At 47.7% G+C, this 21,844-nt stretch overlaps 1 protein-coding gene across 1 annotated transcript; it reads right to left on the bottom strand.

The window, feature by feature from the left end:
• Window positions 1-674: 674 nt before the first annotated feature.
• Window positions 675-21,844, bottom strand: Echdc3 (enoyl-CoA hydratase domain containing 3). The gene is made up of 5 exons (XM_052729108.1): window positions 21,584-21,844; window positions 17,323-17,444; window positions 15,167-15,264; window positions 6,862-7,062; window positions 675-1,502 (listed from the first exon to the last, which is right to left on the bottom strand). The coding sequence occupies exons 1-5, from the start codon at window positions 21,751-21,753 to the stop codon at window positions 1,191-1,193; spliced, it is 903 nt and encodes a 300-aa protein (XP_052585068.1). The 5' UTR covers window positions 21,754-21,844; the 3' UTR covers window positions 675-1,190.

Here is a 21,844-nt window from a genome sequence, read left to right as displayed (position 1 = left end):
GTCTGGCCTTGAACGTGTGATCCTCCGGCCTCAGATTACTTAGTAGGTGTGATTACAGGAATGTGCCATCACACTTTGTTCTATCTGACTCTTAGGTGACAACAACTGACAACCACAACAACAGCAAAACAGGACTGGGGTGCAGCTCAGTGGCAGAGTGCTTGTCTCGTGTACACAAGGTTCTGAGTTCAATCCCTAGCACTGGAAAGAAGGAAGGAGGGGAGGGAGGGAGAGGAGAGACAGATAGACAGACAGATGGACAGATAGATACTGATTGATGATTAAGTTTACTGATTAAGAAATTTTGAACACTTCTTGGGCTGCATTAGACCAGAAGCCAAAAAATATGACTAGGTCTAAACATTAGTTTAACTGGAGAACTGTTGTCAGTCTGGGTGGTGGGTTGTTTTTGTTTTTGTTTTTTTTTTTTTTTATACCAGAAGCTGAGCGCAGTTCAGAACTGTCTAGAGGAAGTGACTCATGGGTACTGCCTGTTCTGGGTCCTCTCACTGTCCCGATCTGCTATTATCCTCTGGTTTAGTAGTAACTGGAGGGCAAAGGACGTTCATTTGAAGACACGTGGCCCTTGCTACGTGCCCATCAGAGTGGACATACAAAGAGAATGTTCACTCTTTTCTTAGCTTGCAGTGAGTTAGAAATGAATGACCCAGCTCTATAAATATTTGATTTATTCAGATCACATTAGATTATTCCAAAGCCACAGGCATGATTATTTCCTGATAGAATCAAGAAGATTTTCAGTGTGGTGATGATCTCATGGAGATTTGAAACGTTCAACTTGTCATGAGCAACCAGAACAGACTCCACCTTAAGGAAAGTACAGGAGAGGGGGGTGGTATCCCCGCTTCAGGCCTCACTTGCCTGTCACCCGTGTGCGGGTAGCACCTCACATCTGGTGCCGCAGGCTCTGTCAGGTACCGGGCTTTCTGTCACAGCCAGCATACCTCAGTGCTCACTGACCTGGCCACTGACCAGCACTTCATTGACTCCCTGTATTCATTTCCCACAGAATCATGGCTTTTAATGTAGACCACCCACTGGGAAGCCAGTACCAGAGTCAGAAAGGCTGGCTGGCTGGCTTCTCTTACCACCAAGAGCGTGATTGGATTGAGAAGAAGGGCGGGCGACTTCCTAACTCCGGCCATCGGCTCAGCGCTTCTCATGCTGGCTCACTGTGACCAGACCGGCTTTCTCTTCTGGATGAAGGCCTCGATTCCTTCCTGCCCATCCTGCAGGCCTAGGTTGTCCACCATGGCCTGGGAAGCAAGGTAGTATGCTGTTCTAAGGTCTTGGGACAGCTGTTTGTAAAAGGTAGCCTTGCCTAATGCCACCACGGAGCGGCTCAAAGAGGCAATCTTCTTCGCTATTCTCATGGTCTCTTCCTCCAGCTGCCCCTCTGGGACCGCTTTGCTGATGAGGCCGTGGCGGACGGCCTCCTGAGCAGAAATGGGCTCCCCAGTAAAAAGCATCTCCAGGGCCACCTGAGGGAAGGACAATAAAACACAGTTCATATCCCATGCCTTCCTCAGACCCCATCCCTGTTTCCCTGTACCGAGACAGTCACGCTCCGGACTTACCTACATGCCTCAGCCCAGATATCTGTTTCCCCAAGTGACAACATGTCATCTACCACCCCTTGATGTTGTCAACACCTCTAACTCCCGCCAGGGAGAAGATCAGATGATGCCAAGAGCCAAGAAAATACAAGTGGCCCAGAACGGGTGGAGTCTCCCTCTGGGTCCTCTTGCTGCACCACAGATTTGATGAGTGGGCCCTGGCAACCCAGGAGATCCCTTCCATCCACCCCTTTAAAGGCCACTCACAGATGCGCCTGGCTGGACACAGTGGAGAGAAGGGGACCCAGTGGATCTTTAGGAGTTAAGGCGCAGGCTGAAAGAGGGCAGCCCAGAGCACTCTGGGGTGCTGCTCACAAGTTTGAGGACAAAATATTAGACTGTAGAAGGACACACGTCTCAATACGCATCTGTTTCTGCAATCCTGGGTTCTCTTCCTTCATCCCGGAAGACTGAGAAAGTATGAATGGGGTTTAACACTGCATATTCAAGAAAGACCTGCCTGGAGCAAGGTCAAAGGTCAGAAGAACTGTAAAGATCTTTTAACCTGCCTTTGGGTTCCTAATTCATCCTGCGGAGTTTATGCCCCTCTCTGGGGGTCAGTGTCTTTCTCTGCCTGAAGAAGCCATATGCTTTTACAGCATATTGACGTGTGTACATTTTGTTCACGAGGTTAGGGGTGACATTCACTGGAAAGCAGGTAGTTTTCCCAGCTAATCAGCACAATCTTTTTGTTTGTTTGTTTTTGTTTTTCAAGACAGGATTCTCTGTAACAGAGCCCTGGCTGTCCTGGAATTTGCTTTGTAGACTAGGCTGGCTTCGAACTAAGCAGCACACTCTTAACTTAGGGTCCAAGTTTTTTTTTGTTTTTTTTTTTTTTGGTTTTTCGAGACAGGGTTTCTCTGTGTAGCTTTGCGCCTTTCCTGGAACTCGCTTTGGAGACCAGGCTGGCCTCGAACTCACAGAGATCCGCCTGGCTCTGCCTCCCGAGTGCTGGGATTAAAGGCGTGCGCCACTACCGCCCGGCTCAGGGGTCCAAGTTTTTACATTGCGTGTTCCCTAGAAACTTCAGCTGAACAAGAAAAATACATACTCTCACCTTTCCCCCAATCAACTCACACTGCCGTCCAGGGCGGCTCCTCTTTGGTCATTCTAAGAAGTTGGTAAGTCAGTAGTTCTTTATTTCAGGTTTTTTTGTTTTGTTTTGTTTTGCATTAAAATAACAAGATGGATTTGAGGCTGTGGCTGAACCTGGACCTCAGATGATCTCATAGAAAGGACAGGTTTGGAGTCAGACACACCTGTGTAGAACTGTGAGGGTTAAGCAGGCCCTTCAGTGTCTGAGGCCTCTTTTGGACATGGGAATGAGCACCCCTATCCTCCACGCTCTGGTGGCTATTACAGATAACAGGTGCTGGATTCTCAGTAGACTCTGATTCAGTGCTGGATTCTCAGTAGACACTGACTCAGTGCTGGATTCTCAGGAGATACCAGTAAAGGGAGTGGCTAACATTAACATCCCCATTCCAACCGGACATATCCGTGACTCTGACTCTGGCTTCTAAGTTTCACAGCACCTGGACCAGTCAGTAAGGTAGAATGGTCACACATGAGGGGACAGTGTGCTGCGGCAATTCTGGCGTTCTCTGCTTATCATTTTGGTGGGCCCCGTGTCTATCCAGACTGCTAGAACAAAATACCATAAAACTGTGTAGCTTAGAAGGAACAGGAATGTCTCACACTCTGGAGGTTGTAAGCCCAAGTTCAAGGCATCAGCAGAACTAGCGTCCAGTGAGAACCTGCTTCCAGGTTCAGAGACTGAAATATCACTGTGTCCTACATGGGAAGGAAACGGTGAGTCGGCAACCCGGTACTCCTCTTCTATGGGCACTAATCCCAACGTGAGGGCTCTACTCTTGACCTAACAATCACTTCCCCAGGCCCCACCTCTGATGGCTGTCACGTTGGTGGTCGCATTTCAACATATGAACTTGGGAGAACGCCACGTTCAGGCTATGAGCACGGTGTCTGTCCCCTAGAGATGATGAAATGTGGGTTGAGGAGCTGCAGTGTGGAAGAGAAATGGGGCGGGGGAGGGTAGGATACGCTGCTGCAAAGCCCACCAGGGGTGCCACAGGTGACACACTCGATCACCGGCCTCATCTCACTGGGAACCTGAGGAAAGTCACTCAGATTCTTAGGTGCTTTTAAAGTGCATTTCCTAAATTCTGCTGGGCACACACATCGCTGCTGGACAGTATGTGTCGGGAGTGAGTCTCTGGGGGCTGTGGTCTGGGTGAGGTCTAATTTTCTTTCCAGCTTCTAAATCCCACTCTCAGTTAGACTGGCAGGTGCGCAAACACACAGTCAAGTGGGTAGGTACATGGAAGCGGGGATGTCTACTGTGGCGAAGGGACTGGTGTTGGGAAAGGGACTCAGAGTTTCTCCAGCTCTCCTGGGATACCCACTGCCTGAGGCACTGGCTCTGAGTGCGTGTGGCCAGCCCTGACTGGGGAAGGGAGCAGCTGGAATCCGCAGGGTATTTATATGGCACAATGAAGATGCATTATTTAATTCATGCAAAAAGAGAGAGACTTTAAAAATAAGGTGAATAATTCATGTCCTGGCACAGTAGACTCAACTCTATGACTTTTGCCCAGTAGACAAACAGCCGTCTTCGCTTTCCAACACAGTGGAGCAGTTCCCCAGGGTGTCCAGCAGAGGGAACTAGAGTCCAACACATGCTGTCCCAATCTATGGGGAAAGGGCAGAGACTTCCTGGCCAGGACAGTTTGCAAAAGCGTCTGCTGCTTGCTTCTCTGTGGATAAACACAGGGACAGTCACCTGTCACCAGCACATGATGGGCACGTGCACAGTGTGTTTGTTTGTTCAAGTTCAGTCTTCTTCTGGGGTCAGAACACGAAGAGAGACCAGAGATCTATGTAGGACGTGACTCTGCACGCACATCTGTGTTGTGTGTGCGTGCATTTGAGTGGGTGCATGTGTGCATGTGTGCTCAGAGGTCAGAAGTCAACCTTGGGTGTTGTTTCTCCGGAGTTGTTCACCTCGTTTTTTGAGGCAGAGCCCTCAGTGGGGAGAAGTTGCTGGTTGCTTGGACTGGCTGGCCGGTGAGCCCCAGGGCTGCTCCTGTTTCTGCCTCCCCAGCTCTGGGATTCCAAGTGTGCACTACCAGGCTTTGATCCGTGGGTTCTGGGATCTAACTCGGGTCCTCATGCTTGAGCAGTGGGCTCTTTGCTGACTGAGCCTTCTCCCCAGCCCCAGGCCAGATTGTCCTGACAAAAATAACTTTGGGATGGAAAAAGCCATCCTGGTTCACACAATGTCCCTGCCCTCATCTATCACACTGGACATTGTGCAATGCTGTTCCGGGAACTGGGCTTCCATGGAATTTAAGGGATATTTTGACTACATTTTTCCTCCCCGTTTTAAAAAACAGATGCAAAGTTTGATAAACACAATACAGTATGAAGTTTCTAGGAATTTTGATAAGCCCCGATTTAGAAAGCGTTCCTGACAATAGGGCTGATTTAAAGGCTTTAAATGCCTTGACCATGGAACCTTCCAGCAAGTCACATGTTGGAAGAGAATAAACCAGTGCAACAATTTCTAGCTCTGAGGGGCTTCATGGTTTTCTCTGCAGTCACAAGACAGTCTGTGAGTCTAACCAGAGATCTGTAACATATTTTGATTTAATGTCTGGGAACAAAGCAATGACCTAAGAAATATTCACTAAATAAATATGGATGCACTTAAGGCAAATGTCTATCTTAGAATTATCAAAAACATCCCCCTTGTGGAAGACACTTGAGCAAACGATCGCCTCTCGCAGCGTGTACCTGTAGTCAGCACGTTGGCATGTAGGTAACCACAGAATCTCCCCACGAGCACGTTTCTGTGGTAAGTAACAAGAGGTTCTATGGAAGGAAGAAATCCTCCCTGAAATGTCTCAACTCGACCGCTAGATTCCCTGTGGGTCTCATTTCTTTTGTGCCTCAGGCATGTGAGCCACTGTTAATTTTTGTACTTGTTTCAAAACCAGAGAATCCATGCTAGGAAGCAGTTCACTTCTTTGCTTGCTGCATATGTAATGTCGGCCCTCCTTTCCCAGATTTCCCACTGAGAACGGAATGCCTTTTTCCTAGAACAGACACTGTTGTCTTCCACTCCGGGGATGCTCACTAAATGCTATTATGTGAGGTCGCGGAAGGAAGAAAGCTTTACAAGGGAAATGGACTTGACTGTCATCTGTGATGACAAGACAGCCCTGACACGCAGCTGCTCCTTGGGCAGAGTCACACAGCATGGACAGGACAGTCCTGGTCTAACCATCGTGAACTCAACACCGTAAATCAGCAACTTTAAATCCCGTCTGGACTGAGGAAGGTTGTCGAGAAGTCATTAGCCAGAGATTCAGCCTCAGCCCCTTGAGGGTGAACATGTGTCAGCATGGTGCTGATTGTGTCCCGTGGGCAGCCATTTTGTGTAACAAAGCTGCCTCAATTGCACTTCAAAGAAGATCACACAAAGCTTATGCTTTTCCTGAAAATAAAAAACCTAAACAGGCCGGGCGGTGGTGTTGCACGCCTTTAATCCCAGCACTCGGGAGGCAGAGCCAGGTGGATCTCTGTGAGTTCGAGGCCAGCCTGGACCACCAAGTGAGTTCCAGGAAAGGCTCAAAGCTACACAGAGAAACCCTGTCTCGAAAAACCAAAAAAAAAAAAAAAAAACCTAAACAGTCCTACAATTGGCTTGTAAGATTGACATGTGGCAAGTTCACAGGCTGATACCTGGTGTTTGATGCTACAGGAACAGCACAGAAGGAACATTAGCGGCCTTTGGGCAGAATGTTTGATATAGAAGATAGATAATGTGAGTGTGTGTGTGTGTGTGTGTGTGTGTGTGTGTGTGTGTGTGTGTGTGTAAAAGCCAAGGCTAACTTCTGGTAGTGTTTCTCAAGTACAATACATCGTGTTTGTTTGTGTAGATGGGACAAAGTCTCTCACTGAGCTGAGCTCACCCAGGAGCCTAAGCTGGTTAGCCAGTAAGCTCCAGGGATCTGCCTGTGTCTGCCTTCCCAGAGCCAGGATTACAAGTGTTCACAACTACACCTGACTTTTTAATGTGGATTCTGGGGATTGAACTCAGGTCTTCATGCTCGTGTGGCAAGCATCTCCCCACTCCCTTAGAGATACTTTTCCCAAGCTAATTCTGCAATCTGAGAGCACTGAAAGGCAGCTCACTTACCTTCCTGGGCACTGCTCTCCCCAGAGCAACCGCAGGGGTGGAGCAGAAAAGCCCCACATTCACCCCAGGAGTGGCAAAAGAGGACTTGTCGCTCGCCACAGCAATGTCACAGCTGGCAACAAGCTGGCAGCCGGCAGCTGTGGCCAAGCCATTGACCATGGCAATGATGGGGACCGGATGGTTCCGTATCAGCATCATGACCTGTACGACAAATACACCCATTTCATTTCCACCAAGTGTGAAGAGCTGTGAACCTGACATCTCCCGTGACTGACTCCACAGAGCATGTGTCTCATGTACCAGTTCATCAGAGTCTGGGGCAGAAGCGGAGCCCTGTCCACCTGCATTACGTCTCCATGTTGAAGCAGACTTGCAGGATTTGGTGTTTTGGAAACCCATGAGCGAAGAGCCCTACTTAGCAACAAGGACGTGAAGCTGGGTGGGTGGGGAGCCATTCAGCCTAAAGCCAGAGAATGATGGGAAGTTGGTGGCAGTGGATCTGAGCCCATTGTCTCCTCCTGCCTCCTGCCTCCCCAATACCCTGATGGAGAACCATGGGGTTTTGTTTCTGGGGAGCAAGCAAACCCCTTCGCAAACTGTCAGCTCTCCACAGCTCTGGGCAGCCCTTGTGTTAAAAGTCTGAAATTGGCATTTGGTGCTTCCTTGGAAAATTAAGGTGGGAAGGGGACCCGAAGGCAATTTTCTTAGTAATTACTTCTTAAATTCCCATGCTGCAGAGTATACTCTCTCAATTCCATCAGAGTGGGGAGGGGGGGACACCCTACTGTCATAAAAATAAGCAAAATTCCTGAGACGGAGCCCTTGGCACAGAGAGGAGAGACACAGTTATGTTCGAGTGACCCCCACCACCACAAAGGGCCAGAGCTCTAACATATTTGAAGCTTATTTTTTTCTTGACACTCTAAACAGATTGTGTTGCCATGACAACTTCGATTTCTAAATTATTGCTCTTTGAACCTTGGCAAGTTGGGAGGGGAGATAGGAACTACATCTGGGCTTTTCCCCAAGGCAGCAATTGAAAGAAAAACGACCTTCACAGAGTTGAAGAGTTTTGCCTGGGAAACTTGTCTTTTATATTCCTAAACATTTGATATTTGTCGGGCTTTTCCCCCCTAAAATAACCAATTATATAGTCAGGCACTTATAACGATGTTTCTGGTCAAGTACAAACTGTACATATGATGGCGGTCCTAGAAGATTATGATGGCTAGGTGGGGAGATAACTGATTAGATAAGTGCTTGGTGTGAGGTCCTTGGTTCAATCCCCTGTCACACACACACACACACACACACACACACACACACACAGAGCCTGGCATGGGGACCTATGCTTATGACCCCAGTGCTAGGGAGGTGGAGACAGGAGGATTCCTAGGCATCACTGGTCAGATGGTCTAGCCTAATTGGGGAGCTCCAGTCCAAGTAGAGACGCTGTCTCAAAAGCGGTGGCTGGAGTTCCTGAGGATGGAATCTAGATTACGACAGGACTGATAATTCCTACCACATAAGTGACCATTCACCCTAACACTACAGCACAGTGTTGAGTGTTAGGAGACTGCAAGTGGCGGGAATGTCAGCAGTACAGTAAAGAGCAATGCATAATCCTCAGTGATATGGATACCATGCTGCCGCTCCACAGACTCACTGCACTAGATTTTGGTTTTGGTGTGCTGAGGATAGAACACAGGACCTTGTGCCTATCACTGCATCACATCCCCAGCCCTTCTGTTATATTTTGAGACAAATTCTCACCCAGTTGCCCAGGTTTGCTTCCAAACTTACTCTGTAGCCCAGGGAGGCCTTGGATTTGTGATCTCCCTGCCTCAGCCACCCAAGATTTTATGAATACACATTTTAAAGATAGTCACTGTAGGCTGAGTGGTGGTGGTGCATGCCTCTAATCCCAGCTCTCGGGAGGCAGAGGCAGAGACAGGCAGATCTCTGTGAGTTTGAGGCCAGCCTGGTCTACAGAGTGAATTCCAGAACAGCCAGGACTACACAGAGAAACCCTGTCTGGAAAAAAAAAAATAGTCACTGTAGAGTGTATTCCTTCTACTTTTTAAAAAGTTTCCTGGAAGCCTGACTGCATAGTCTACTACACTGTCCCATACAGCTTGTGTTCAGCTCGCCACTGCTGTAGCGTCCACCTGGGCTTCATTTAACCTTGTATAAAATCTACTTACTGCTTGATGGTGGTGGCACACGCCTTTAATTCCAGCACTTGGGAGGTAGAGGCAGGTGAATCTCTGTGAGTTTGAGGCCAGCCTGGTCTACAGAGTGAGTTCCAGGACTGCCAAGGCTACACAGAGAAACCCTGTCTGGAAAAACAAGACAAAACAAAAAATCTATTTGCTATTGTGTGGAGCTGGCTGTTCCATTTATATGTCATTAGTTTAGATGTAGAGTAGGCTTTCCCCTCTATATGCCATGTGGCCTGGTGTGGAGCAGGCTTTTAGGCTTCACCGTCTATATACCACATATCATAAGTGTGGAACAGACTTTCCATATCTACGTTATATTTTCTAGGTGTAAAGCTGGCTTTGCCATCTTTAAGGAATGTAACCAGGTTTGCAGAGCTGGCTGTCCCATCTACATACCACACACTCTGGAAGGTTGTCAAATGGGCTCTACTGTCTGTATGCCATGTAGCCTGAGTGGGGCAGGTTATCCCGTCTATACCATATTCATGTAGTGTAGACTGTACTGTCAATGTTTGTGTAAGTACAGTCTGCTGTTGGCTGGATTATGAAACCATCTACCCATGCCTTTCTCCAAACCTATCCTCATCATTAAAGGCTCATGCTTGTGTATTTAAGGGAATCCCTTAATATTTGATAGTAGCTTTTTATGATGCTTTTGGGAGGGCAGGGGTCATGTTTTAAGACTTTGATAAATGTTAATTACTCTGTTCCCAGAAAAATGCACATATGTATAAATGCATACAGAATTAACTGTGAATATAACTGGTTCCTGCCTTTCACAGAAGGCCGTGGGGGCAGGTTAGTGATGGGTCTTGTTCCTAGAGAGAACTGGAGTAAAGAGAGGAAGAACTCAGGCGCCTTCGAAAGCCTTGTTGCAAAGAAAAAAAAAGGTTTCCCTTCATTTCGAGCATTGTTTTCTTATACCTCTGGTCCAGGAATCCTCCTTGTAAGAACTCTGAAACAGGCAGAGCTCTATGGTCAAATTGTTCCCCAGATCATTACCTTACAGCAGAAGAAACTAGAAACGATTCAAGTGTACAAAAATGAGTAAGCTGGCCGTTAGTGAGACGGCTCCGTGGGCAGCGCTGGCCGTGCTAGCTAGCCCGGAGACAAGTTCAAAACCCACAAACCCCATAAAGGTGGAAGGAGAGAAGTGGCTCCGTGAAGCTGTCTTCGGATTTCCATACTTGTGTCATGGCATGAGTGCCCACACACACCATGCCCCCCCACACTATTAATAATAATAATAAGTCAAACAATTTTACAAGTAAATGCTTACTATGGCTTGGGTGGATGTTCTCCAAAAGTCCACCCATTAAAGATTTATCTCAGGGTGGTGTCATCAGGAGATGATTGAGCCAGGGAGAGTGGGTCTTTTGGGAGGTCCTTGGGTCATTAGCACATTCCCTCAAAAGGAATTGGGGTGAGGCTGGAGAGCTAGAGCAGCAGTTAGGAGCACTTCCTGCTCTTGCAGAGGACCAGGGTTCGCTTCGCAGCACCCGCACAGTGGCTCACAACCATCTGTAACTCCGGTTGCACAGGTCCCAACGCCCTCTTCTGACCTCCTCGCACACTGCACACACACGGTACACTCAGATACCTGAGGACAGAACACTCATACACATAAAATAAAAATCAATCTAAGGGGGAGACACGGCTCAGGGGTTGACAGCACTGACTGCTCTTCCAGAGGTCCTGGGTTCGGTTCCCGGCACCCACATGGTGGCTCACAACCATCTGTAATGAGATCTGGTGCCCTCTTCTGGCCTGCAGGCATACATGCAGGCAGAACACTGTGCACATAATAGATAAATAAATCTTTAAAAAAAGGAAATGCTGAAGTAAATTAAAATTTAAAAGTTTTATAAATTAAAATTAAAAAAAATAAATCTAAAAAATGTAAAGGAACTGTGGGCTCTTGACTTCCTTCTCTCCCTTTTCTCTCTGCTTCCTGATTTGGGATTTGAGTAGTTTTTTGTTGTTGTTGTTTTTTTGCATGCAAGTCCTCCCCTGGTCATCCACACCTTCAACAAGCTCAGAGCAACAGAGCGACAGATCTTTGTGTGTTCCAGACAGGGTTTCTCTGCGTAGCCCCGGCTCTCCTGGAACTCACTATGTAGACCAGGCTGGCCTCGAACTCACAGAGATCCACCTGCCTCTGCCTCCTGAGTGCTGGGATTAAAGGCGTGCGCCACCATGCCCTGCCCCAAGTTACCAAATCTTAAATTTGAATGTCAAAACCCATTTTTTAAAACATAGATTCATTGCCTCAGTTATTTCTTTAGAGCCATGTGAAGGTGACAACACAACCATGTGAAGGTGACAACGTGGCTATGCACACTGAACTACAGCTACTCAACACATGCAGCCTTCTCAGTAAATGAACATTTCTAAGGAGGAAAAGAAAACATTTGGGTGATTTAGAGCTGATACGGTGATATGCAGCGAGCCTGCTGGGATTTGATGCTCAATCTGCAACTACTCACTACCTAATAACTCTGAACAAGCCTCGTGACCCTTCAGTTTTCACAGCACTAAGATGGGTATAATATCAGCCCTAACCTAACACAACACAGCGGTTACATACGTTAGCAAACCTGGAGTATATTATAAAACGCTACCTGGCTTACTAAGCATGCAGTTGTAATCATGTAATATACACAATTGTATACTATAAGCATACCCACCTAAGATCATTCAAACAATTATGTGCTTAGGGAAAAATCACTAAAAGTGAATATAGCAAAATATTAAACTCTTTCTGGGTTGGTGTGGTCATACTGTGGTAAGAGTATCTTTTGTTTTTTAATTTTTAAAAATCTTCTATAATGCATACTTATTTTCATCAATTAAAATATTTTAAATGAAGCCAGAGGGCAGTTCAGAAAAGACAAAGGGAAGTTAGATTAAAAACAAAAACAAAAACAAACAAACAAACAAAAAACAAGCCAGGCTAATCAAAGCCACGGGAGTCAAGAACTGATACCGTCTTTCTAATGTTCCTGAATTAAGGACTGCTTTGAGCTCTGCCCACCCCAAAAGGTGGCATCCGCTGAGCTCTGCCCTGGCCTCATATAATGGCTTCACTGAGGGTCCGCATTAGTTTATTTTTCTCCCCACATTATTTTCTAAAGCAGTTCACTCTCATCTCATTGGTGAGGACAGGGAGGAAGGAGGGGTCTTCAGGGAAAGACACTTCAGCTGTCAATGCACTGGACGAAGAGAGACAAGAAATGAGTCTTTAGGCCACCCTGTCAGTGCCCAGAAAGTCCCTTAAGCTCTCCCATAACTAGTTCCTCACATTCTTTTTGTTTGTCCTCCTGATTGGTAAGTCATTAGCTGTCAGGCAGAATTTGTGGTCGTAACAATCGTATTCTAGCTCAGAGAGGCCAAGCCAAGGCAGGTCTGGATCCGCCTTTTAGAATCCGACTGTCCTGTGCGTGAACTGTGAAGCCTTGGCCCACTCTGCTCTCAGATCACACGAGGAAGCTGAAATTTTACAAAGTTCCTGCTGTCCACATTTGTCCAAGATGGTTTGAGTTTCACAGAATTAGTCTTAGAGAACAGCACTCAGGGCCAGATGATGGCTCAGCAGCTAAAAGCTTGAGTCTCTCTTCCAGAGTTCAGTTCCCAGCACCCTGTTGGGTGGCCCGCACTGCATGGGACTCTGCTTCCAGGGGATCCAATGTCTCTGGTTTCTGTGGGCACCTGCAATCATGTGCACCTGCCCCCTCCACACACATAGACATATTAAAAATAACAAAAAGAGCCAGGCAGTGGTGGCGCACGCCTTAAATCCCAGCACTCGGGAGGCAGAGGCAGGAGGACCTCTGTGAGTTCGAGACCAGCCTGGTCTACAGAGCGAGATCCAGGACAGGTAACAAAACAACACAGAAAAATTCCATCTCAAAAAAACCAACCAACCAACCAAACAAACAAAAAACCAAAAAGAAATATTCAAAAGAACCAGTATCCTTGAATTCTTGTTTGACGCTTAGGACTAAGTCCTATTTATGCGCTGAATCTTTTCTGATGAGCCAGAGGCATGAATTGACTAGAAGCTTCCAAGAAACCAGGCCTTTACCTCCTGAAGAAGCCCAGCCTGCCGTGTAGCCCTCTGCTAACCTGTTCAGGTCTCTGTTCATCCAGATATTGCAGCAGACAGATAAAAAGCAGCTGCTTTCAGGAGGTTACAAGGCATGTACTGGTTCTTTTAGATATTTTTCTATTTTAGCCAGGTATACTGGGAATTGGTAGAAAATGTTTTTGTTTTGTTTTTTTTTGTTTTTTTTTTTTTTTTTCAGTGTAGTGGACTGAACTCAGATGCTCTACGACTGACTTCCAGCCCTAGTGGGAAAATGATTTTGAAAGCATCAAACATTGGCAAACCAAATAGGATACTGTGCAAACAATGCTAACGTAAGAAACAAGAGATCCAAATCTTTTTGTTCTGCCGAGTAAGTGATGCACGCTTATAATCCCAGTGCCTGGGTGGTGGAGGCAGGAAGATCAGGAGTTCAACAGTAGCCTGGGCTGTGCAGCAACTTCAAGGCCAGCCTGAGCTACTTGAGACCCTGTTTCTATTTTGTCTCCGCTCCCCTGCTTCGGAGCTGAGCAAACCGAACCCAGGGCCACTGAGCTAAATCCCCAAACCCTGAGACCCTGTTTCTAAAACAATCGACACTCTACGTCCTCGCTCTGGTTTATTTCTACTCCTCCATAAAATTGAAAACGAATCACTTTTTCTTTTTGTCCTCCTGTGAAATGAGAAAATGATAAGCTGATCTGCTTATGGGTTTTTTGAATGGCAAAGGAAACAGTCTGTGCTCAAAAATGTACCTGATCGGTGGGGTAGACGGGTCAGTCCATAAAGTGCTTACTGCGCAAGCGCAAGTGCAAGCATGAGGACCCGTGAGGTTGGACCCGTGAGTTCGTCCTGAATGCACCAGCAATCCCAGCGCTGGGGAGGTGGAGCCTGGAGGATCCCGAAGCTCACTGGCCAGCATGTCTAGCCTAATCCCTGAGTTTACCTTCAGTGAGAGCCCAATCTCAAAACACAAGCGATTGAGGAAGGCACTTGGTGTCAGCCTCGGACCCCCACATACAGAAAATAAAATTGACGAGGTTAATTTCCTCCTTTGGAGGTGATAATTAGAAGGGTTGGCTAAACATTTAAAAGCAGTGTAATTTTTTCTATTTATGAATGCCCTCTTTTCCACTGACAATACTGTTTTAGTCTCTCTCTCTCTCTCTCTCTCTCTCTCTCTCTCTCTCTCTCTCTCTCTCTCTCTCCCTCTCCCTCTCCCCCCCCTCCCTCCCTCCCTCCCTCCCTCCCTCCCTCCCTCCCTCCCTCCCTCCCTCTCTCTCTCTCTCTCTCTCTCTCTCTCTCTCCCCATGTACACACATGCAGAGGCCAGAGGAGGCTGTCTGGTGTCCTGCTCTATCAGTCTGGACTCCTTAAGGCAGAGTCCCTCACTGAACCCAGAGCTCACTATTTTTGGGTACTCTGCAGCAGCAACCCTGAGGAGTCTGCTGTACCGTCACCCCTCACAGATGCGTCTCGCCATGACTAGTTTCCACAGGCATGTGGGACTCCAAATGCAGGCTCTCATGATTGTACAGCAAGTGATCTCACCACTGAGCCATCTCCCTAGCCCCCACAGTCACTTCTTAAAAGTCTAAACCAGTGGTTCTCAACCTTCCTAGTGCTGTGTGACCCTTTAGTACAGTTCCTCATGCTGTAGTGACCCCAACCATAAAATTATTTCATTGCTACTTCATAACTGCAATTTTGCCACTGTTATGAATTGTAATGTAAATGTCTGATATGCAGGATATCTGATATGTGACCCCTGGGAAAGAGTCATTTGACCCTCAAAGGGTTTATGACCCACAAGTTGAGAACTGCTGGTGTAAACCAAATTATCGCTTGGATGAGGAACTCAGCAATAACTACAGAGCATCTGGTAGCCATTCTCTAGAGTGGGCCCCCTGGATAGACTCTTATCTGAAACTAGAAGGCTGCCTCGGTATTTAATACAATGGTTTTCATGCTTGCAATGCTGGCTGTCACCTTAGCTTACCTCAGAGCAGGTCTGAAACACTTCAGTGTGATAATCGCGGCCTTGTGCATCTGTCAGCTCCTTCAAATCATGCCCAGAAGAAAACACAGGGCCCTCAGCTGTGAGTGTTGCCAGTTGAGAAAAGAAAAAAAGAAAAAAAAAAAAACCAGTCAACAATCAGAGGTAGCCAAGTGGCAAAGCTCAGTGACACAAGAAGACTCCGGGATCAGCGCCTTTTAGGAACTTCTGTCTGGTCTGATGATTTCAGCGTTGCACTCGGTCTGGCCTAAGTATATCGACTTGTGCAGGTCCTTTGAAATCTGCCATGCCTTAAGCAATGCCCCTCTCATCCAGCATAGGTCAGAGTGTGAACAGAAACATGGGAGCTACCTGGCTTTGGCTCTTGATTTTACAGAAAGGAGCTGAGGATGTGGCTGCCGCCACCATTATCCTTAACAACGAAGTGACACTCCACTGGTAAGTGAGAACATTCCCTCCCATTCCCCTTGTGACAGGCGACGTTAGCCTGCTTTCACAAGTGAGAAAGTGGTGTCGTTAAAATGTGAGCTGCCTTTTTGCTGGGCCCAGGTCACGCCTCATAGGTCTGCTGCAAGCTACTAATTCCAACTTCTTTTCCCGTTACCATACAAAACAGGTGAACATTCCTATTTGGCTGTTGCTAAGAAGGTAGCTCTGAGTGTCTCAGGAAACACTGATGCTCACACAAGCAAAGCGTCAGCAAACAGTGTCTGTTGTATTTTTCTCGGGGTGCATGAAGGTGCTGGTGTGGTTTTTATTATGCCATCGTAATACGCATGAAATGATTTTATCTTTTTAAGAATTTATTTTAAGTGTGTGTGTGTGTGTGTGTGTGTGTGTGTGTGTGTGTGTGTGTGTGTGTGTGAGTGCAGGTGCCTTTGGAGGCCAGAGGCCCTGGATCTCCTGGAGCTGGCATTATGGGGTGGGTGTGAGCTGCCCAACATGAGTGCTGGGAACCAAACTCAGGTCCGCTGTAAGAGTAGTAATTGCTTTTAACCTCCAGGCCACCTCTCCGGCTTCAAAATGATCATTCTATGAAAATTTCTACTAGAGGGGCTAGAGAAATGGCTGAGCACTTAGGATCACTGGCTGCTCTACCACAGGACTTGAGTTTGAATCTCAGCACCCACGTGGCAGCTCACAACTATTTGTCATGCCAGTTCCGGGAGATCTGAGATGCTCTTCTGGCGTCTGCAGACACCAGGCATCAAAAGTGGTGCACAGACATACATACACAAAACATCCATACACATTAAAAAAAATCTTATTGGAAAAAGGAAGGGAAGAAATGGACAAAGGAGGGCACACTTTTTGGCACCATTGAAGATGACACTACAGACTGGGACATGAGCAAGATTTAGCAAACAGAAGAGACAAACCAATCGGCAGTCCCAATAGCCAGCCTGTTAGCTGCCAGTGACTTATGAAGGGGATTAGTGACTAAAGCCATCTTATAAGGTCCATAAAGAAACTGAGATTTTTAAATTTAAAATTCTGTTTTAAACTTAATTTGTGTGTGTGTGGTCTGAGGATTGTCTGTGCTAGCAATTGCTCTCCCACTGAGCTGCATCCCAATCCTGATTCTTTAATCCTGTGTGCATATGCGTTCATGTGTGGATGGGCACATATATGTACATGTTCATGTGCAGTCAGAGCACAGCCTTGGGTGTCATGGCTCAGGTGTCTCCCATTTTTCCTTGAGACAGGGTCTCTCATTGGCCTGGAACTTCGCCAAGTAGGCTACGGTTAGTGAGCTCTAGGGAGTCACCTGTCTTCGCCTCGAATCCCCCAACCTCCATGTCTGGGATTATAGGCTTGCAAGACCACGCCCAGCTTCTTACATGGGCTTGGCACTTGTGAGGCTAAGAGCTTCGCCAGTTGAGCCATCTCCTCAGCTCCCAGACTGTCTGGTTTTGATGACAAGGAGAAGCCATGCTTTCACTGAGCCAAGGCCTTTGCTACAGTCCCCACAGCTAACAAGGACGGAGCCCACAGCATCACAGAAGTTTTCAGTTCCTCAAAGGGGGTCAGAGCAATTCTCCAGTGAAGGGAGGGAAGGGAGTCCCAGCTCATCAACACGTTTTGAGAAACCTTATGTGAGCACCACGGACCACTAACAACAGGCTTCAGAGAAATACCTGCAATTATAATGACTTTCAGGTCTTTGCTTTCAGCTTCATGAAGGATGTCACTTCGGAGAGATTTCAGCATGGCCAGTGACAGCGCATTCCTCTTCTTGGGATTGCTTAAGACAATGTTCCTGTGAAAAGCATTCGATAGTCCCTGGGTCATGAACCAGTCAAAACAAGCAAGGACCCCTGCAATTCCTTTCTAATTTAGGAGCAATTTTGAAACCCAAGAATAGAGAACTGCCAGGGCTTAGTGCCAATTTAGAGGGTCTGTCAGCACTCTGGAGTGACAGCTGAGGAAAAACAAGAAAAAAAGATGACCTGAAAGGTAGGCTAGCCTTTTCTCTCTGGTCCCTTGATTTGTTTTTGCTCTTTTTTCCCCCCTCTCTTCACATGTACTGTCAGACACCTGACTGCCACCGCCACAGCCAGGGTGAGTCACAACAGTCCCCACATCATCTCTGCCCACAGAGGATGTGAGTTTCAGGTGGCAGGGCTAGGGGAACCTGACAAACAGGCTCTACCAGCAACTTATTTCCAGGCGGTGTTCTTTAGAATGAGGTTAGGAAAGGAGCCAAGGATGGACGTTCCGTCCCCGTCTCCTCCCACCCACCCCAAAGAAAAGGCCGTGGAGGCTGGCTGCCAGGGCACACCCACTGCAGCATTTGTAAGGGTTTCCAGTGGGGTACGTCTGCAGGATAATCTGTGCAGCCTGAGAACAGATGATACACAAAGAGCAGACAGACAAACCTGTACAACAGACGCAGCCTCTCACAAAGAGACAGCACCCAAAGGGCCTCTTGGCTATTTGGAAACCTCCCACCTTCACAGTGAAAGCACCTGTATCGTCATCTTGCTGCCTTACATAGAAATGTCTTACGTTTGCTATCCTAAGAAATGGGCGGTGAACCAGACCAGCTTCTCACTACACGCTTTGTATTTCCTATCAGTCTCCACCCACACGTGCTCTAAGCCTTCATTCTTTTCTGAATATGGTATTATTTTATTGGTGCATGGACAATTGGATGCTCCATAAATAACATTTAGGAGAATTAAAAAAAAAAAACTTAGACGACTGACTTTATCTCAGCACAATAAGAATAATCATTCCTTTTGGGATATCATCCCAGTCTCGCTTCAGCTTCCAGGTAGCTGTAGGCTTGTTTTGTTTCTCATAAACAGCCTCTCTCCTGAGTACAGAAATTATGTGCAGCTGACCTGCTGATCCTCGGATACCTTTATCTGTGGAAGTCGTGGAGACTGCTTGTAACCTTTCAGTAGAATCGTGACTATGCTCACGGTGGCAAACAGAAAACCCTGTCACCCCAAGGCTGGGGAGACGGCTCAGTCAAGTTCTTGCTTTGCAAGCATGAGAACCTGAGTTCCACTTCTAGAATTATCTTTTTTTTTCTCTCTCCTGGTGGGGCATTGTGACATGTACTTTGAATCCTAATGCTGGTGGAGATGGACAGACTTTGGAACCCGTTTCAGAAGAAAAGGTGGGCAGCCTGGGAGGGGTGCCACTCAAGTTGGTCTTCTGGCTTCCACATACATACACATGCAACTGCACACACACACACACACACACACACACACACACACACACACACACACACACACATGAACACATGCATGTGAGAGTAATGCACACACAAAAACGCTGCCACCCCAGCAATGACATCAGCTTAAATTAAGTTCTAAGACCTTAAGCAAAATGGCACAGAAATGTTCCTGCCCAAGCGGAACCTGGCTGTTTGGTGGTATCTGCTTCCTATGGATCCCGTTCATCCTTCAGGACACACTGTCGGACAGTTCTCCCCACGTGCACACTTCTTTTCCCACCAGTCCACCGACACCCTTCTCAGTGGTCATCATCTGATTGCCAGGACCGGATGCACGGGCCACCTGCACCCCTCCCCCTTTTGGAAACAGTCTTCTCTGGGGAGGGGCTCATTCTTCTCTAGTCACTTCTTGCCTTCTTTTACGGGGGGCTCCCGGGTTCTGACAGGAGACCCTCGGTTCCATCCTTTGCCCTCTCTGGGTTCCGTGCACACTGCCCAGGCAACGTCAGTGGTGGCAGTGCCATCGACTGCTCCCTCCGTGCTGGCGTCTCCCAGTCCCTTGCCCTGGTCCCTCATGCCTCTCTCCAGAGCTCTGCATCTGTGCATTCACTCTGACGTTGGCCGCTGCTCCACCAAGGTGTGCATTGGGCACTTTCCTCTCCCAACCTACCCCTCTCTGAGCTGCTGCTCCGTCACCCGTCACCCACGCGGGAGCCTGAAAGTCATTTCGCATTGCTATGCAACTCTCCCTCATTTCACAGGACATCAAAGCTCCTCTCGCCAGCTTCTGCCCTCCCAATGGCTATCTTAGTTCCAAGTGTGGACCGCCTTAAGCCGAGAGCATCAGCAATACACACCCCAGCAAGGAGAAATTTCTTCCTGATGAGGTTTCTCCCAAGGCAACAACCGTGTATGGGTAAAATCGGGTCCCTATAAATGCTCCAATGAGCTATCTGAAGATCATCATCGTAAAATACCATTTATTTTTTCATGGCTAATGCTACTGAACGTGGTGGACTGGAGTTGTCTCACAGGCCCTCTCTACCATGATGGCCCATGAGTGGAAACAACCTGGGAGGCAGAGGTGAATCTCTTTCAGGCTGCTGACTCACCTACCTCCTGACAGGCGGCTCTGCACTTGACTGCCTCTGTGAAGAGGGGTGATAGCCACCTTGCAGGTCACTGTATGATTTAGAAACCTCGTAGAGTGCCTGACTCAGCACTTATTTCGTAGCTGGGCTCTCATGGCATGACAGCGTTATTGCTCTGTGGCACAGTTTTAAAAGGGGACCACTGAAGTGACTGAGTTGCACAAGCCCACCTGCTTAGTGCTTAAAATAGAAATGCTCTAATGCTTGACTCAGGGAGAATCTTAATATAGGATTCCTATGATTTACAATCAATTGGTCTTATCATCCCCCCTTTCTGATTCCCGATTCATGTCTAATTCTGAAGGACTCAGTCTCCTATCTTTTGTCAGAATTTTTGATCAGATAAGACCAGACTTGTTTTTTGGGGGCAGAGGTGATTAGTCTTACTATGTAGCTCAGGCTGGCCTTGAACTTGCTATGTAGTCCTGGTGGACTTTGAATTCAGGATCATCCTGCTTCGGCCTTTGAAATAGTGGGATTACAAGCCTGTGATACCACACCCAGATTACGATCATATTTTCAGAAGCAGAGCTGTTCTTTAAACTTGGAAAGAAAGGACCCTATGTGGGCCCTACACTTCAGAGCTCTCCTCTGGCTTTCTTGGGGAGTGTCTCCATCTCTGTTGATGAGCAAAGAGTCCATAGGGTATAGATTACCCCTTTTAAGATACACTTTAGTTAACTGAGCCCCCCAAATGCCTCCCTGTGGTGGCCACTCAGTGTTGTCGGTGGGAGTTAGGGGATAGACAGATACAGGCGCATCTGCAGACCTGTGTGCTAAGCCCGTCTAAGGCAGTAGGGGTAGTGAGGGTAGATGAAAGGAAAATTCGGGAAAAGTTGAAGGCCAGAGACTGGCTCTCCATCCTTTTTGGGGAACACCTAAGACTTTAGGCGCGGATTAAAAAGTTGGACATGGTCTTCTGGGATTAAGAAAGCCTGTTTACTGGAGTTGCAGAATACAGCCCTGTAACCCTTGAACATGGAAACCGGTTTCCTTTCATAGCCTTGTCCTGGCCAGGCAAACGGTCAGGCCTGAAAGGGTCTTTGTTACTCATGGTCCAGGTTGTGCACTGATTTATCCTTAAGGCTTTTAGGCTTGTTGCACAAAAGGGCAGAGAGCTGGGTATTGTGCACTTTATCCTACTTAGTGACCCGCTCCCACCCTGCACTTCCGCATGCCTTTACCCTGCAGCCTGCCGAAGTTTGTAAAGACCATGGATCTCTTTCGTGGTGGGTTTTCTTGGAGACCATAGCAACAGTGGGTGGGGTGCTTGTGCTGCCCACACCAGCAGAAACGTTCAGAAATGACTGGCGACTGGGCCCGGTAGCCCTGAGGGCTCAGGGGGCCACCAGGCAGTTGCACTTACAACCCTTCCACGTGCATTGTACTAGCGTGCACAGGGAAGGGACACCTGTAAACGCTGTGTGCAAGGATTCCTCCACCAAATATTTCTTTTTTTTCGAAATGAAATCTAAAAGACGAGCAATGACTGATAACTCAGGGTTAGTGGCGGCGAGGCCTGTTTATCCCGAGCCCTGGCACTGCCCGCAGGCTGACCTGATTCCGTCCAGCTGTCGCATGCTAGTGGGCCGTGGCTCCGACTCCGGCCGCGCGGTTGCTGCTGACCCCGGGCTGCAGAAGCCGGCGGAGAGAGGGGCCAACCGGCTGCGCCAGAGCCAGCTGGTCCCCTTCACCCCAAAGGCTCTTAGGCCGGGGACCATGGCCATTGCAGCCAAGAAACAGCGAGGTCGATGGTGCAAACGGCCTAGGCCTCAGGTTTTCGCTTTTCGACGAGACAGCTCAGAGGCTCGCCCCAGG

This window comes from Peromyscus californicus, unplaced genomic scaffold (assembly GCF_007827085.1).
Source record: "Peromyscus californicus insignis strain IS unplaced genomic scaffold, ASM782708v3 Scaffold_8__1_contigs__length_139910024, whole genome shotgun sequence".
Lineage (NCBI taxonomy): Eukaryota > Metazoa > Chordata > Mammalia > Rodentia > Cricetidae > Peromyscus > Peromyscus californicus.
Note: the sequence above shows the minus strand (reverse complement) of the source record. Positions and strands in the feature narration are given on the sequence as shown.